Genomic DNA, 17,003 nt, shown 5'->3' with positions numbered 1-17,003 from the left:
ACCTGTAATCCCAGCACTTTGGGAGGCTGAGGTGGGCGGATCACAAGGTTAGGAGATGGAGACGGTGAAACCCCATCTCCACTAAAAAAAAATACAAAAAATTATCCAGGGGAGGTGGCAGGCGCCTGTAGTCCCAGCTACTCGGGAGGCTGAGGGAGGAGAATGGTGTGAACCCAGGAGGTGGAGCTTGCAGTGAGCCGAGATTGCGCCACTGTACTCCAGCCTGGGCGACTGAGTGAGACTCCATCTCAAAAAAAAAAAAACAAACAAACAAAAACAAAAAAGAAGTTGGGTGGATTCACCCTGATGCCACTGGATATTTTTCATTTTTTTCTTTATTTTTTGTATGCCTGCCAGTCCCAGTGAAAGATAAGGATCAGGGTTCAGAAAGCCTAACTATTGTGTCGTTTCCCAGGATGGAGAGCACTATCATTTGGTTCATATTTTTATTAAAATAAGATGAGTGATTCACTCACATTACAGGCAAAGTATCCTTTACCAGGAAACCATACTTTGAAAAACAAAGCTGATGGCTTTAAGAAACAGTAACTGCTAACATCAATTTCCTTTCCCATCAAGTCCCAAAAGAGTCAGACACTCTTCTTTCTCTAGCTGCCTCATTCTCTTCCCGATACGTATCCATATAATTATAGATAGGGTACATTACATATGCCCACAAAAGACAAAACAGCAGGAAAGACAAAGGTGGATTCATCTGAAGAGATGTGTGTGTTTATCTATATCCAGTCTTCTTTCTGGTTCTTGCTGTTTCTGTTCCTTACGTCTGTTTTTTCAGTTGATAGGTAGCCGTAAATCCATCATCATTGGTGGGAGCTAGCGGATTCTGACGAGAAAACAGGCTGTGGTCTTCATAAGCACGCCTACATGCTGGCCACTGCCCTCCCCTGCTCGCACACCCATCAAGAACCAGAGAACTTAGATTGTTGCTTTTTTATTTTTAGTCTGTCTTGGTTCCACTCACCCTCAGTGAGTAAGTAACCCCGTTAGCCACTGCTTCTGTTTATATTTATTTAGAAAAGAAGGAAAACGCATTTTAAGAAAATCAAATGCATAATCTGTCCACTTCTTATTTATTCTGTGGCTGCTTTGGACAGTGGAAAGCTCAGAGGAAGTATAATAACTTTTATTATTTCTTGTTTTCTGTGGCTTTCTCTCAAGTTCTCATCAGACAGTTTTGCTAATAACATAAAATTTCATCCTAACGATAAGCCTGATTTTAAATTGCAAAGAAAAAGGTAGTAGGGCCAGGAGCAGTGGCTCATGCCTGTAACCCCAGCACTTTGGGAGGCCAAGGCTGGCAAATCACTTGAGGTCAGGAGTTCAAGACCAGCCTGGCCAACATGGTGAAAACCCATCTCTACTAAAAATATAAAAATTAGCCAGGCATGGTGGCACATTCCTGTAATCCCAGCTACATGGGAGGCTGAGGCACGAGAATTGCTTGAACCCACGAGGCAGAGGTTGTAGTGAGCTGAGATTAAACTGCTGCAGCCATCCTGGGTGACAGAGCAAGATTCTGTCTAAAAAAAAAAAAAAAAAAAAAAAGTGGGAAGTATTTTTTATATATGTAAATTAAATATACTTTTCCTCCTCTGTGTCTAGTCCTGTTAAAATTGAAGATACAGGCTTATAATGGCTTTAACTATTTATTAATTTTGTTGTCTCTTCTCTATTTTCTTATAGGCATCAGTAGCAAGTCACTTAAAATAGAAAGGACCTGTCAGTTTGGGGGGAAGCAAGGAAGTTACGAGCCAGATAGACTACATCTGACCCTGGAGCCACCCTATGACAAAAGGTGATAGAAAGAGATGGAATAGCTAGTGGGAGATTTAAATGTTCACAATAATAATCACTGGCCAGGTGCGATAGCTCACACCTATAATCCCAGTGCTTTGGGAGGCCAAGGCAGAAGGATCATTTGAGGGCAGGAGTTCCAGAGCAGCCTGGGCAACATATCGAGACTCTGTCTCTAGAAAAAATAAAAATGAAAAAATTAGCCAGGCATGATGGTGCACGCCTGTAGTCTAACTACATCCCACCTAGGCTAAGGTAGGAAGAGCGTTTGAACCCAAGGAGTTCCAGGCTGCAGTGAGCTATGATCATGCCACTGCACTCCAGCCTGGGTGACAGAGTGAGACCCTATCTCTAAAAAAATTAAAATAATGGCCAGCATGGTGGCTTACGCCTGTAATCCCAGCACTTTGGGAGGCTGAGGCAGGTGGATTGCTTGAGCTCAGGAGTTTGAGACCAGCCTGAGCAACATGGCAAAACTTTGTCTCTACAAAATATACAAAAATTAGCCAGGCATGGTGGCATGTGACTGTGGTCACAACTATTTGGGGAGCTGAGGTGGGAGGATTGCTTGAGCCCAGGAAGTGGAGGTTGCAGCAAGCCCACGTGACGCCACTGCACTCCAGCCTGGGCAACAGAGCAAGACCCTATCTCAAAAAAAGAAAAAAAAAAGAATAAAATTAAAGAATACACAAAATAATAGCAGTTGCAGCTAACATTTACTGGGTTCTCACTGTGGGAATTCACTGTGCCAGGTGTTTTTTATCCATAGACGAAGGAAAAGCAGGCTGAGTTCCCAGAGACTTACAGCAAAAAGAAAAGGACATCATAGGGAGCCAGCCTGTGTAGCCTTTGAATGAGAAAGGCCAGCCTTTGAATGAGGCTTGATCTGATCCAGGAACTACCACTTATGCAGCAATTTTGTCCTTTGCTGAGCCTCATTTTCCATGTCTATAAAAATGGGAATTAGGCCTGGCGCGGTGGCTCAAGCCTGTAATCCCAGCACTTTGGGAGGCCGAGACGGGTGGATCACAAGGTCAGGAGATCGAGACCATCCTGGCTAACACGGTGAAACCCCGTCTCTACTAAAAAAAAAAATACAAAAAATTAGCCAGGCGAGGTGGTGGGCGCCTGTAGTCCCAGCTACTCGGGAGGCTGAGGCAGGAGAATGGCATAAACCTGGGAGGCGGAGCTTGCAGTGAGCTGAGATCCGGCCACTGCACTCCAGCCTGGGCGACAGAGCGAGACTGCATCTCAAAAAAAAAAAAGGGGGATTTAATACCATTTTCTTTTCCCTGCCCCACAGAATTCTTATGGGGATCAAAAGTGATAATGCATATAAAAATGGTTTGCATAATTCTACCATGTCTGCAAATATGATGAGCCATCAGCACTATTAAAAGTGAGGCGACAGAGGATTGGCAGTGCACTGACAGTCCGGGAAAGTGGCGCACCTGCCTTCAGGCAGGAACTCTGTTATCCGTTCATCAATAAAGAACAAAGGCATGATAAAATAATCAAGAGATAAGAAATAAGATCGTTTCAGCCACCCACTGGCTGGAGCTGAAGGAGAACTCTGATAAATTGTGCCTTTTGTTACACAGGTGCCATCCCACCTGTGTCTGTGTGCCTTAAATGAAGGAAAGTAATAAGAGCAGGTACTGTTGATTGGATGCTTATCTGTGCCATGTACCAGCAGCTTAATTTACCATCTCTTCCTTTTAAAAAAAAATGATTTTTTAATCTTCTCAAGAATTCCTGATTAGCATTATCATTATTCATACCATTATTACTATATTCACTCTCATTTCTAATTGGCTTGCCCAATGTCACATGGCTAGTTAGCAGAAGAACCAAGATTTGGACCCAGATTGGCTGATTCAGGAGCCTTGATTTTTTTTTTTTTTTTTTGAGATGGAGTCTTGCTGTGTCATGTTGCCCAGACTGGAGTGCAGTGGTGTGATCTTGGTGTACTGCAACCTCCACCTTCCAGGTTCAAGTAGTTCTCCTGCTTCAGCCTCCTAAGTAGCTGGGATTACAGGCACGCACCACCAGGCCCAGCTAATTTTTGTATTTTTAGTATAGATGAGGTTTCACCATGTTGGCCAGGCTGGTCTCAAACTCCTGACCAAGTGATCTGCCCGCCTCTGGCTCCCAAAGTGCTGGGATTACAGGCGTGAGCCACTGTGCCCATCCTGAGCCTGTACTCTTAACCATTGCACTATGCAAGACCTACTTAGGTGTTAGGGCCTAACTGCCTAACTGCCCTTTGTAGAGCTCTAGAGTTTTAAGGTAGCACCTCAGGCCTTCTTTCCTCAACTTCTCGTCTGGGTGAGAGCTGTTGAAGAGAAAGTTGGCTAAAAAAGGCTTTGTTTTTATAGATATTAAATATTAAGATTCCTTACAAGATTTTCATTTGTTATTTCTTTGAGACAGGGTCTCACTCAGTCACCCAGGCTGGGGTGCAGTGGTGCAGGCTGCTCACTGCAGCCTTAACCTCCTGGGTTCAAGCCATCCTCCCACCTCAGTCTCTCGAGTAGCTGGGACTACAGGCGTGTGCCACCATGCACAGCTAATTTTTTCATTTTTATTTTTTATGGAAATGAGGTCTCACTATGTTGCCCAGGCTGGTCTTGAACTCCTGGGCTCAAGCAATTCTCCCGTCTTGGCCTCCCAAAGTGCTGGGATTACAAGCATGAGCCACTGCACCAGACCTAGATTTCTATTTTTTAAAATGTATATATATTAAAACATTTTTTTCAGTCCGGGTGCAGTGGCTCGCAACATCCTTATTTTACAGGTGAGAAAACTGAGGCCTAGAAAAGTTGTGCCCAGATAGGTATAATCCTTTGCCGAAGTCAGACCAAGTTCTTTTCTCTATCATGATGTGTCTCTATAGTAGGCTTTTCCCCCCTAAAACAACATAAAAACCTTCATTCTGGCCTTAAATCCGCCCCCCTCCACCCCCCGCAGAAAGAAATGTAAAATTCTGCCTCTTTTTCAAAGGTTGCGTGAGGTATATCACCACTGGGAGGGCGAGATGTTTTCTCTTGCCTTTACTCACCATTAGGAGGGATTAAGGTTTAATCTCCAGTTTAGCTCTTGTGCCTGTTTAACCATTTCTGTTCAATTAAGAACAGGAATGGGTTTCAGGAGTTTGTAACAAGACCTGCTTCTTGGAGAATTATACCTTGGCCCTAAGGTGTCCGTTTCAAAGGGCCCGCCCTGTCCTCCTGTTTCCAAACAAAAATGGGAGGTGGTAACACCTGGTAGAGCTGCATGAGCACGTGAGTGGTGGTGCAAATTCTAGGCTGGAGTCACTTCTTTGATGGGCTGCCGGAGCCTTTGGGCGCTTATGGTGCCAAGATCCTGCTCTACATTTTGGCGTCCAAAACTGCCTTCCATTTCCTCAATAATGGGTAGGAAACTGTGTCCATGCCAGAGTAGCTAGCCCCGTTGCTATTAGAGAGGCTTTTTTTTACTCCTGGCACTGGTGCTTCCTTCCACAGTGACATACGGCTGCCCACCCTGGCCATGTGCAGCCTGTGTGCAGCCACGTCCTCAAACTTTGTTTTTTGTTTTTTTGTTTTTTTGTTTTTTTTGAGACGGAGTCTGGCTCTGTAGCCCAGGCTGGGGCGCAGTGGCCGGATCTCAGCTCACTGCAAGCTCCGCCTCCCGGGTTTACGCCGTTCTCCTGTCTCAGCCTCCCGAGTAGCTGGGACTACAGACGCCCGCCACCTCGCCCGGCTAGTTTTTTGTATTTTTTAGTAGAGACAGGGTTTCACCGTGTTAGCCAGGATGGTCTCGATCTCCTGACGATCCGCCCGTCTCGGCCTCCCAAAGTGCTGGGATTACAGGCTTGAGCCACCGTGCCCGGCCACGTCCTCAAACTTTCTAAGACAGGACCTCCCCCAGAACAAAGCCTTGCCTTGGTCCTCCAATCGCTAATGGCCCCATCATGATGAACACACCCCCAAGGGTTCGACACAGTACAGGGGATTCTTATCAGATCAGGCCTGTGGTTTAAGCCACCAGTGGTGGCTCAGGATGGCCATGGGTCTCCTAAAACCTGAGCAGATTGCCATAGTATGTCCTACATGACCCTGGGAAGAATGTTGAGATCCTGGTTAGAAATGCCCGAATTTCTTTAAATCTTTACCTGCTGTATATAAACAGTTCCTGGAGAGTTGTTTTTGTTCATTTTAAACATTGCCATAAAATTGTTACTGTGTCTGATTTAACACTTTGCCTAGAACAAAGATACAGCCAAATAGAAATAGACTAAATACATTTCTAGCTTGGTGTTTGGCTTAGTCATAATAAAATATAAAACTAAAGGGGCAGCCGGGTGCGGTGGCTCACACCTGTGATCCCAGCACTTTGGGAAGCCAAGGCGGGCGGATCACGAGGTCAAGAGATTGAGACCATCCTGGCCAACATGGTGAACCTCCGTCTCCACTAAAAGTACAAAAAATTAGCTGGGCATGGTGGCAGGCACCTGTAGTCTCAGGTACTTGAGAGCCTGAGGCAGGAGACTTGCTTGAACCCGGGAGGCGGAGTTTGCAGTGAGCCGCGATAGTGCCACTGCACTCCAGCCTGGCGACAGAGCAAGACTCCGTCTCAAAAAAAAAAAACCTAAAGGGGCTTTCTGCCGCCATTGGAACACACTGAAGATGCTCTGGGGAGTAATGAGCTGGCAAAGGATAGTGTTCATAATGGCCCAAATACTTTACCCCACAGGTATCATTCGAGGCCATTGCTTCTCATTCCTTTTGTAAGGTCATTTCCCATTCAGTCAAATAATTATCATTTCCCTCCATTTGTAATATAAAACAACAGTGCTAGCCGGGCGCGGTGGCTCACGCCTGTAATCCCAGCACTTTGGGAGGCCGAGACGGGCGGATCACGAGGTCAGGAGATCGAGACCATCCTGGCTAACACGGTGAAACCCTGTCTCTACTAAAAAATACAAAAAACTAGCCGGTCGAGGTGGCGGGCGCCTGTAGTCCCAGCTACTCGGGAGGCTGAGGCAGGAGAATGGCGTAAACCCGGGAGGCGGAGCTTGCAGTGAGCTGAGATCCGGCCACTGCACTCCAGCCTGGGCGACAGAGCAAGACTCCGTCTCAAAAAAAAAAAACAAAAAAAAAAACAGCGCTGCCAGAGGAGATAAAATTGAATATCACAGCCTTCTCGTCTTCTGGGTCTTTGCTTGACAGGAACATGGCCCTAGTAGGGTAGCAATCTTTCTGTGACTTGTGATACCAACTGCTACATGAGGAGTGAAGCCATCAGATGTCTTGCCTCCTTCTTCCCTTCCCCCACACCGTCCCTCACTCCCTTCTCCCTCCTCACAGAGTAGCACTGAGAAGTATTTACTCAGCTGTGGCCTGGTAACAAAGCCTTGGTGCCCTAGGGATTGGAAGGGGTGGTGTGGTCATGCCCCGAACTATCCATGTCCTTCCGAGCATCTCTTGGCAGAGCAACCTGGCTGAGGATGAGTGTCATTTAGAGTGAGCCTTCACAACCCCTGCATAAAAGAACATAAAAACAATTGCAGCTGAAAATTGGAGAGTCCACACATGGGCTGTGGTATTCTCTGGCCTCTGTGGTAGTCCTATTGAGATCATGCAGCCAACCAACTAGAGGCTGTTCAGTCCTCTGGGATTCCCATGGCTTATAGCATTTCATTATCTTCAGCTCTTGTCCAGCACTAGCTCACTCAACCAACATGCAGGCACTCACACAAATGAATTTAGACTGAGTCCCATTTCATCCCCCATGCATTTAGAGCTAAAAGTCTTTGACTTCAGGCTTTAGGGAAGGCTTTCTCTGAAGGAATGAATATATGGCCCCAGTTCCTTCCATCTGGCACTCCTCCATGGGTCTTCTTTAGTGACCCTGGCAAAGGTACCATTTCCCAGGAAGAGGAGAGGTATCCGATCTACAACTACCTTCCACCACAGTTCTGAGCAAATGTGGGTACGCATGGTGGTCTGCAAGGAGGATGTAGAAATGACTAAGCTGCTCCCACAGAGCTTCAGAAGCGGGACTTGCCACAGCAAGAATTCAGTCCAGATGTCAAAAAGACATCCTTTTCCTACAAGTGAGAATGAGTTAGCCCTTGAATATATTGGGAATCAATAATTTCTGACTAGATTCATTTTCTTGGCTAAAGTAAATTCATCTAACACTCTCTAGGATTAGAGTGGATATGACCAACAGAAGAATATTTTGAGTCAGAGCGCTGCTTATCTTGAAAGCAGTAGTATTCATGCTAGAATTGTAACAGCAATAAAGTGAATTTCTGCAAAGTGAACCCTAGGCTTCCTTTGGTTTTCACAGAAAAATCAGTGACACGGCCTGGTGCAGTGACTCATGCCTGTAATCCCAGCACTTTGGGAGGCTGAGGGGGGTGGACCACCTAAGTTCAGGAGTTCGAGACCAGCCTGGCCAACATGCTGAAACCTCTCCTCTACTAAAAATATAAAGATTAGCCTGACGTGGTGGTGCGTGTCTGTAGTCCCAGCTACTTGGGAGTTTGAGGCAGGAGAATCGCTTGAACCTGGGAGACGGAGGTTGCCATGAGCCGAGATTGTGCCACTGCACTCCAGCCTGGGCAACAGAGTGAGACTCTGCTGAAAAAAAAGGAAAATCGGTGATACATTCTTATGAAAAGAAATATTCAAGCTGATTGAAGTGAGCACTTGGTGCGAAGGCCAATAAGCCCATGAAGTGTAGTACACCGGCCATGGTTTATCATGTTTACCGAGAATTATAGTGCCTAGCATGTAGGGGGTTTTCCTTTTTTCACACTTCACAACTACTGGCTTCTCCTCATACACCTGTAAGTTTGCAGAAATGCCTCCTGTGCCTGGAGACCTCCTATCTCTGTGTTCACACAGTGACCAGAACTTTATCCCTATGAATTTTTATTTGGGTCACTATGTGAGGCATGTTTTTATGTATTCATTCCTTCAACAGATGTATACTGCAATGCACCAGGCATTGTGCTAATTGCTTTAGCTAAGTTCAAAGATTCCTTAATTTCAGGACTTCAAGTTTTAATCAGTTAATAATTATAAAATAATGCTACCACTTATTGAGTACTTTGCTAACTATTTTCAGAAAAGTATATATATTACCTCTTTTGATCTTTTACAATTCCATTAGGTAGGTACTGTAATTATTACACTTTTAAGACAAGGAAACCAAGGTTCAGGGAAGTTGTACAGCTTGTCTAAGTCATGCTGGTGGCAAGTAGTAGAGCCAGGTTTTGCAGCCAGGTCATCTGATTGCAAAGTCAGAGTTTGGCACTAATATAGCTGCCCTGCCCAACTACCCTGCGCTGTTTAAAGTGGCCTGTCTGGAGGGTATCTGTATGTTTAACTTAGACATAAAGTCTGTTAGTCATCTAGTGTGAATAATCCTATCATCAGAAGTCCTTCACAAACCAGCTGGATCCCACCTGCTAGGGTGGAACTTGCAGGACCTTCAGAGCCTGTGCTAGGCCTAGGTCTGAATCTCAGCCCTCTTCCTAGCTATTTCCTTGAGAAAATGATTACACCTCACTGAGCCCTAGTTTCTTTATTTCTAAAATAATAATAGCAAGTACTAACAGATGGCCCTTATGATGGGTCAGACACTGTTCTAAGCACTTTACATTAACTCACAACAACTCTGCAGTGTTCATACTGTCATTTCATAAATGGGGAAACTGAGGCATGGAGAGCTTAAAGGTCAAGTAACTTGAAGTCAGTGGCAAAGCTAGGATTTGGACCCGAACAATCTAACTCCCAAGTCCGTGCTATTAACCATAATGCTATGCTGTGCTGCCTCTGGAGAAGATAGGATCAACGGCGTAAAACACCTCTGGTCTGGAGCCAGCCACACAATTGGTGAGACTAGTGCAAGGCTTAGAAGAAGAAAATTTGGCAGTCTGACCACCCATGAAAGGAGACACACAAATTTGTGGAGAGTGTTCTGATTTTGATCTTACACCAAAACCTTATTATGTCTTTGCCTTTGAACTTGCAGGACCTACTGGCTGACACTCTTCTAATTGTGGGGAGATTTCTAGAGAAAGTGTCTATTGATACACAATACTTAACTTCCCTGCACCTGCCAGGTAGAAGAGTGGCGGGCATGAGATGAGGATGGGGATGAGAGACCACGGTGTGGCCACCAGCACAGGTGTCCCCCAGCCCATGTCCTCTGGCCTAACTGAGGCTGCTGTGCTGGGGCCTCAGTCTTCGCTGTTAACAGTAATTAGAACCTTTAAGACTCGGTTTCTTACGTGGAAAATGTCAATTCACTTGAATTGTCCCCTTGATCCAGTTCATCTGGAGCTATTTAGTTCCTGCAGTTAGTTTGGAGGAGAAAACAAGCTCTTAAGCCTCACACATTATAGCTGATAAGATCAAGGTGCTGACAATGTTAGCTGAGTGGGCTTTGGAGCCAGACTGCCTGGGTTTGAATTCCAGTTCTACCTCTTAAGTGTGTACAATCTGAGTTTTTGTTTCTGTGAAATGAGGGTAATAGTAGTGAAGATTAGTGAGGTAACATATGTAAACCCCTTAGATCAGTGCCTCCCCGAGAGGAAGTGCTCAATAAATGTTAACTGTATTATTGTTAAGCCCCTCCTGCCATCAGCTTCCCTTCTCTCCCTTCGAGCCTGAGATCTTGCTCAGGGAAGACAGGTCCCCTTCCTCTCCCCTATCCTGGACCCTCCTCTCCTTGCTCACCAGCTTATTTCATCCCTCTAAGCTTTCTCATCCTCATCTGTGAAATGGTACTGAGAATAATGGAGTCTACTTCATAAGGTAGTATGCTGTGAAGGCTAAGTGAGTTAATTTTTTAAAATTTTTTATTTATTTTTTGGGGGGGGATGGAGTCTTGCTCTGTTGCCCAGGTTGGAGTGCAGTGATGTGACCTCAGCTCACTGCAACCTCTGCCTCCTAGGTTCGAGTGATTCTCCTGCCTCCCGAGTAGCTGGATTACAGGCACCTGCCACCATACTGGGATAATTTTTGTATTTTTAGTAGAGATGGGGTTTCGCCACGTTGGCCAGGCTGGTCTCAAACTCCTGACCTCAGGTGATCCACCTGCCTCGGCCTCCCAAAGTGCTGGGATTATAGGCATGAGCCACTGCACCTGGCCTAAGTGAGTTAATTCAAGAGCTGAGCACAGATCTCCATGACTACTCACTCTCTTTACAGTTATTGCTGGAGCACAAAGGGCTGCAAGAGGGCCTTTGAGATCTTGGACAGTTCTAAGATCTAAAGGACCCAAAATAGACAGGAGCATTAGGGTGAAATGGTGCCCAAATGCAGGCCACAGAAGCTAGGGGGACTGCTAGCTTGTTCATCATAATGGGGAGCCTGGAACAGAGCAGGCACATGGGAATAGGAAGTGAGTGGCCACTGCAGGAGAGTGTTCAAAACGGATTTGGCTCAGGCAACCCAACAGAGAACTTTCAAGGCAGAACACTTTTAGGTGTTTAAATGTCCAAACTCAGCAACACCCAGGCTCATGCCTGTAATCCCAGCACTTTGGGAGGCTGAGGTAGGAAGTTTGTGACTAGCCTGGGTGACAGCACGAGACCCCGTCTCTATAAAATTTTTTAAATGAGTAGGGCTTGGTGGCATATGCTTGTAGTCCCAGCTACTTGGGAGGCTGAGGCGGGAGGATCGCTTGAGCTCAGGAGTTCAAGACTACAGTGAGCTATGCCACTGTACTCCAGCCTGGGTAACAGAGTGAGGCCCCCCATCTCAAAATTAATTAATTAATTAATTAAAATTTAAAATGAAAAAAAACCTCAGCAACAAATACCTTCCTCCTCTCTTCTCCTTGCCTCCAGAATTTAAAAAACAGAACCAAAACGAACTCCCACTGTTTGATGTTACTAAGTTCTAGACATTCTGCTAAGCACTTTATAGACATCATCTGTCTTACAATTGACTTTAACCCTGAAAAGTGTCGGTATCACTTGCATTTTACAGATGAGAAACTGAGACTTAGAGATGTTAAGCAATTTGCCCAAGATTACATACCTGGTGAATCGCAGAGCCAAAATTTGAATCCTAGCCTATGGAGCAGAAAGGGAACAAGCTCTCATATGCTTATCAGTATTCTGATTTTGAAACAAGTCTTACCACTCATAGTTCTCTCAATACCCACTGTACAACAGCTGAGGAGTGTCTCGAAGTAGCAGAAATCATCTGCCCTTGATATTATTTGGTCACTACTTCAGTAGAATTAGAACTCCTCTCTCCACATCCCCAACACAGAGTCTGCGTGGAAGAATAATAATAACAATAATATAACTACTCTCTCCACAATTAAAAGTTGTTTATTTGCTTACATTTTCATTAATCTCTTTATCTGACTACTGTCCTCACTTAACATTTAGAGGAGTCAAGTTCCAGAAGTGGTGAGCAGGATGTATTCTGTTTTTCATATTTTTAAGAGCTTTTGTTGTATTAGAGAAGCACACAGTGATTTTTGTAAATCATTCTTCTGTCTTCAGAAGCAAGTATTTGAAGTACATGAGTTAGAATAATATCAAAAACCTGAAGAGGGCCTAGGGTCTAGAAACCAGGAAGCTAATGTTGATTCCTAGCATTGTCTTTCTTAATCAAGTAACACTCTCTCTCTCTCTCTCTCTCTCTCATTTTTTCACTTTCCTTCATTCTGTTATCTTCCCAAGGATATTTTGTAGGTAATTTGGGGGAGGATAAATGTAAGTTCCTATGAAACACTCTGACTCTCCCTAAGAATGCTATCAGATATATCCGCCAAAGTTTAGCCTAGAAAAGCACTGATGATTCAAAGATAGGACTTTCCTTTATTTACTCCCTGCCCTGCCAGAAATCACTCTTCTCTTCTCTCTAGATGGGGAGTTCTGGAGTGAGAATAAAGTGGGAACACATTAGATTCAGTGGCTTTTCTCCCTTCCCCTCACCTTTTTCCTCACCCCAAGCCTGAGACCACGAGTGGCGATGACTCCCTCCCTTGAAGAACAAGACCTCCTGCCAGGCTGTGCCCGAGGTCAGGCGAGTGGGAAGAGGAGAGTGCCACAAAACCATCTTGATCCTTTGACCTATATTGACGCTGAGTCTGTTCCTTTGGTGTTTCTGACTTTGGCAGTGTGGTTAGTCAAACTCTCTGTCCCCACCTTGAATTGAGCTTTGATGAAAAAGTACTAGGAACCCAGGCCTTTCCCTGGAGATTTGGGGTTTTTGTCTTGGAAAAGCATCAACCGAACTAACAGGGGCAGAAGATCTGGATTCCTGTGGCTTGGGCTAACTTAGATCCAAAGAAACCAAGTGCCTATGATCATCATCTTCATTCCCCAAATGTAGCCATGCCCTCTGGATTCCCTCCTCTCACTCATCCTCCTCCCAGTTAGGCAGGCTTCGGGGTGGATTGCTCTCACTTTAGCATCACCGGGCCCTTCCATATTCGAAATGCTTTGGTATATGATAATACTTGCACATTCTTACTCCTTGGCTGATCTAAAATCTTTTGCCTTCAGTACATGCAGCAACAAAATAACTTAAGCATCAGTGTATTTCTTCCCCCTTGGAATCCTATAAATCTCTCTGAGATCCGCCTCTCTAGGTTCTCTGCTGGACCACAGAGCCTCATCCTGGCTCACCTCTCCCAAAGCACTGCTTCTGTATATCAGGAATCATTTGGTTACCTTGACTGTATATCTTGGACCTTTGTCTTGGCTTCCTATAATAGGATGACCAGATTTGTGTTCAGGCATTCAAAAGAAGCCAGCCTGCTGCAGTACTGGATGACAGAGTAATGAGGTCTGTGGGTTTCTATGCTATACTCTTCTCCTCCATACACAGCAAGACTGTTTGCCTTAGTACTGCTTCCAGATATTCTGTGGATGGTCTTTGGGCATGTGGTGGGAAATGTTACCATGCCAGAGAATTTCAGCAGATTTAACTGACTTTGAAATGACTTGTTCTTCCAGATTTTTATATACAGGGAAACCCAAAGAAGGCTGATGAAGGTGCCTCTCTTGTGTGCTCTCTTCACTCGACCAACTTTCATGCCAGTGAAGCTCCTTTGGCCAAAATGTTGTAACTGGATGCTTCCCACCCAGGAAAAGCTTTGTAGAAATATTGATCTTAAAAATCTCACACCTGGAGGTTAGAGACTAGCATACCCTTAACACTGACTTGCTTTTAAAAGAGCAGCTCTACCAAGACCAGGTCTGAAACTCATGAAATGAACAAAAAGAGGGCAGTGACTTGAAATGCAGAGACCTAATGTGTTCCTCTCCATTTCCACTTCAGATTTGCTGACCATGAAAGAATATCACTGTTTGCTGCAATTACTGTGTCCTGATTTCCCGCTGGAGCTCACTCAGAAAGCAGCCAGGTACGTCTCCTGGATTCTTGAAACCAACTCAGCTCTCTGTGGGCCACTGCTTCCTAGAGAAACCTGAAGTGTATACAGATGAAAAAAAGGAGCATTTAGGGAAGAAACTGGCAGTGGGAGAGGGGTCTATTTGGGATGTGCCCCAAAACATAATAGATTCTGCATTTCCAAAGGGAAGCGAAATGATCCTTTGTGGTTTCTGTGGGGAGCCTCAGGGTCTGAAGATAGAGTTGGAGGGTAGCGAGATGAAGAAGAAGAAAAAGCCCAAACTCCTCCAATCCCCCCTCACACACACGCACACCCTAGAGGATATTCTGAGAAAAGAGGGGCTGCATTTTTGTGTTTTCATGCTACTGTAAAGATACTACCCAAGACTGTGTAATTTATGAAGAAAAGAGATTTAATTGACTCACAGTTCCGCGTGGCCTCAGGAAACTTACAATCATGGCAGAAGGCAAAGGGGAAGCAAGGACCTTTTCCACATGGTGGCCAGAGAGAGAAGCACAGGCAGGGGAAATGCCAGACACTTATAAAACCATCAAGTGTCTTGAGAACTCACTCACTATCACAAGAACAGCATGGGGAAACTGCCCATGTGATCCAATCACCTCCCACCAGGTCTCCCTCTCAACACCTGGGGATTACAATTCGGGTTGAGATTCAGGTGGGAACACAAAGCCTAACCATATCAGGGGGCAAGGGTTGGCAGTGACTTGTGATGAAGAGGGTTGAGGTTGGGGACCGGAAGCGCATAAAGGTGATAAAGCCCCAGTTGAAGGAAGGGCACATTATATTATTTATGCCAGAAGAAGCTTTTCAAGATCAGTCCAGAACCAAGACTTGGCAGAAATAGTTAGAAGCCCCTAATTTCTGTGTTGGGTTTCACCATCATTGACAATTTTTAACCACACGAGGTATATTGGACTATGCCTCAGTTAACTTTTACTTACTTAACTCAAAACCTGAGCTAGGCCAGGCACGGTGGCTCACACCTGTAATCCCAGCACTTTGGGAGGCCAAGGCAGGCAGATCACCTGAAGCCAGGTATTCAAGACCAGCCTGACCTACATGTTGAAACTCCATCTCTACTAAAAATACAAAAAAATAGCCAGAAATGGTTGCGCTTGCCTGTAGTGCCAGCTATTCGGGAGGTAGAGGCAAGAGAATCACTTAAACCTGGGAGGCGGAGGTTGCAGTGAGCAGAGATCGCACCATTGCACTCCAGCCTGTGCGACAGAGCAAGATTCCATCTCCAAAAAAAAAAAAAACCCTGAGCTAGGGTTGCAAATGGACGTGTAGCAAAAATCATGTTTATTGAAGAATGCCTTACCTTCCCTAAATCATATTGAATGCATTTACCTTCACTGTTCTATTTAAATTTGTTTACCTTAACTATCTCACCTAATCCTTGTAAAAACTTTTACTTCCCTTTAAAATGATCCTTTGTGGTTTCTGTGGGGAGCCTCCGGCTCTGAAGAGAGTTGGAGGGTGGTAAGAGGATTAGGTAAACAACAACAACAAAACACACACACAAATACACACCCACACTCCCACACGTAGCCCTAGAGGATATTCTGAGAAAAGAGGGGGCAAGGGTTGGCAGTGACTTGTGATGAAGAGGGTTGCAGTTGGAAACCAGAAGGGCGTGAAAGCAGCCAGGCACAGTAGCTCATGCCTGTAATCCCACTACTTTGGGAGGCCAAGGTGGATGGATCACCTGAGGTCAGGAGTTCGAGACCAACCTGACCAACATGGTGAAACCCCGTCTCTGTTAAAAATACAAAAATGAGCCTGGGGTGGTGGTGGGCACCTGTAATCCCAGCTGCTTGGGAGGCTGAGGCAGGAGAATCACTTGAACTTGGGAGGCAGAGTTCAAGTGAGAGGTTGCAGTGAGCCGAGATTGTGCCACTGCACTCCAGCATGGGGGAAGAGTGAGACTGGGTCTCAAAAAAAAAAAAAAAAAAAAAAAGGCGTGAAAGTGATGAAGCCCAGTTGAGGGAAGGGTACTGTTACTGCTCACTTCACTGAAGTGGGAACTGAGGCTCAGACAGGGTGACAACGTTGTGCGAATATACTGATAGTTTGTAAGTAGCAGTGGCGGGACTAGAACTTAGATTCAGAACTAAGTCAGCCTGAATCCAGAGATGGGGGATCAGGAGCACAAGGAGATTCAGAGTCTCCTCATGCTCCCACCTCCCTGTGTCATGGCATCATTTCTGCTTTGTGGTTTGACCCACTGAAAACAAAGCTGCACTGGCTGCACTGCACCAAGAATCACCTCACTCCTTTTGAAACGTGCCAGCCAACTCCTCTGCTGACTTGGAAGAAGGGAGCTCCATTGCTCCCAGTGACAGACGCCAGCCTCAAGGTGGGGCAGGCTGTTTTGCAGCTCACAGCTCATGACCTAGTTTTGCTGGTCACGTGCGAAACCTGTTTAGTGATCACACACTCAAAATTGTGTAGGTTTTTTCTCCCTCATTATTCAGTGGATACTTTTCTTTCCTGATGGCAACTGGCCACTGGTAAAAGCTGCAGTTCAGGTTTTATAATTTTAATTTATCTGCTATCCAAAGGAGATTTGGATATTTTTTTCTTCACTGAAAAAAAAAAAAAAGTATGGGAGATTATCTCTTGTAATTTAAAAGCAGCCAAGTGGAGTTAGCTTTAAATTTCCATGATCATTCCCTTTTGGGCAGAAATCATTTTATTTTAAAAAATTTTTTTGTTTGTTTGTTTTCTTTGAGACAGAATCTCACTCTGTCGCCCAGGCTGGAGTGCAGTGGTGCAATCTCGAC

At 45.1% G+C, this 17,003-nt stretch overlaps 1 protein-coding gene and 1 long non-coding RNA gene across 23 annotated transcripts in view; both read left to right on the top strand.

Moving 5' to 3' along the window:
- Nucleotides 1-14,073, top strand: part of LOC144334242 (uncharacterized) — a 35,609-nt gene extending 21,536 nt beyond the window's left edge. The window contains exons 3-5 of the long non-coding RNA XR_013403919.1: nt 804-991; nt 1,705-1,816; nt 13,799-14,073. This is a non-coding gene — a long non-coding RNA (uncharacterized LOC144334242). The remainder of the gene's footprint in view (nt 1-803; nt 992-1,704; nt 1,817-13,798) is intronic.
- Nucleotides 1-17,003, top strand: part of CSTPP1 (centriolar satellite-associated tubulin polyglutamylase complex regulator 1) — a 229,590-nt gene that overhangs the window by 184,163 nt on the left and 28,424 nt on the right. For all 22 annotated transcript variants that reach the window (XM_015114200.3, XM_077960900.1, XM_077960897.1 and 19 more), the window contains one exon: nt 14,124-14,208. In XM_015114200.3, coding sequence (XP_014969686.1) covers nt 14,124-14,208 — 85 coding nt within the window. The remainder of the gene's footprint in view (nt 1-14,123; nt 14,209-17,003) is intronic.

Source organism: Macaca mulatta, chromosome 14 (genome assembly GCF_049350105.2).
Source record: "Macaca mulatta isolate MMU2019108-1 chromosome 14, T2T-MMU8v2.0, whole genome shotgun sequence".
In the NCBI taxonomy this organism is placed as follows: Eukaryota; Metazoa; Chordata; class Mammalia; order Primates; family Cercopithecidae; genus Macaca; species Macaca mulatta.
This window is presented reverse-complemented; position numbering and strand designations above follow the sequence as displayed.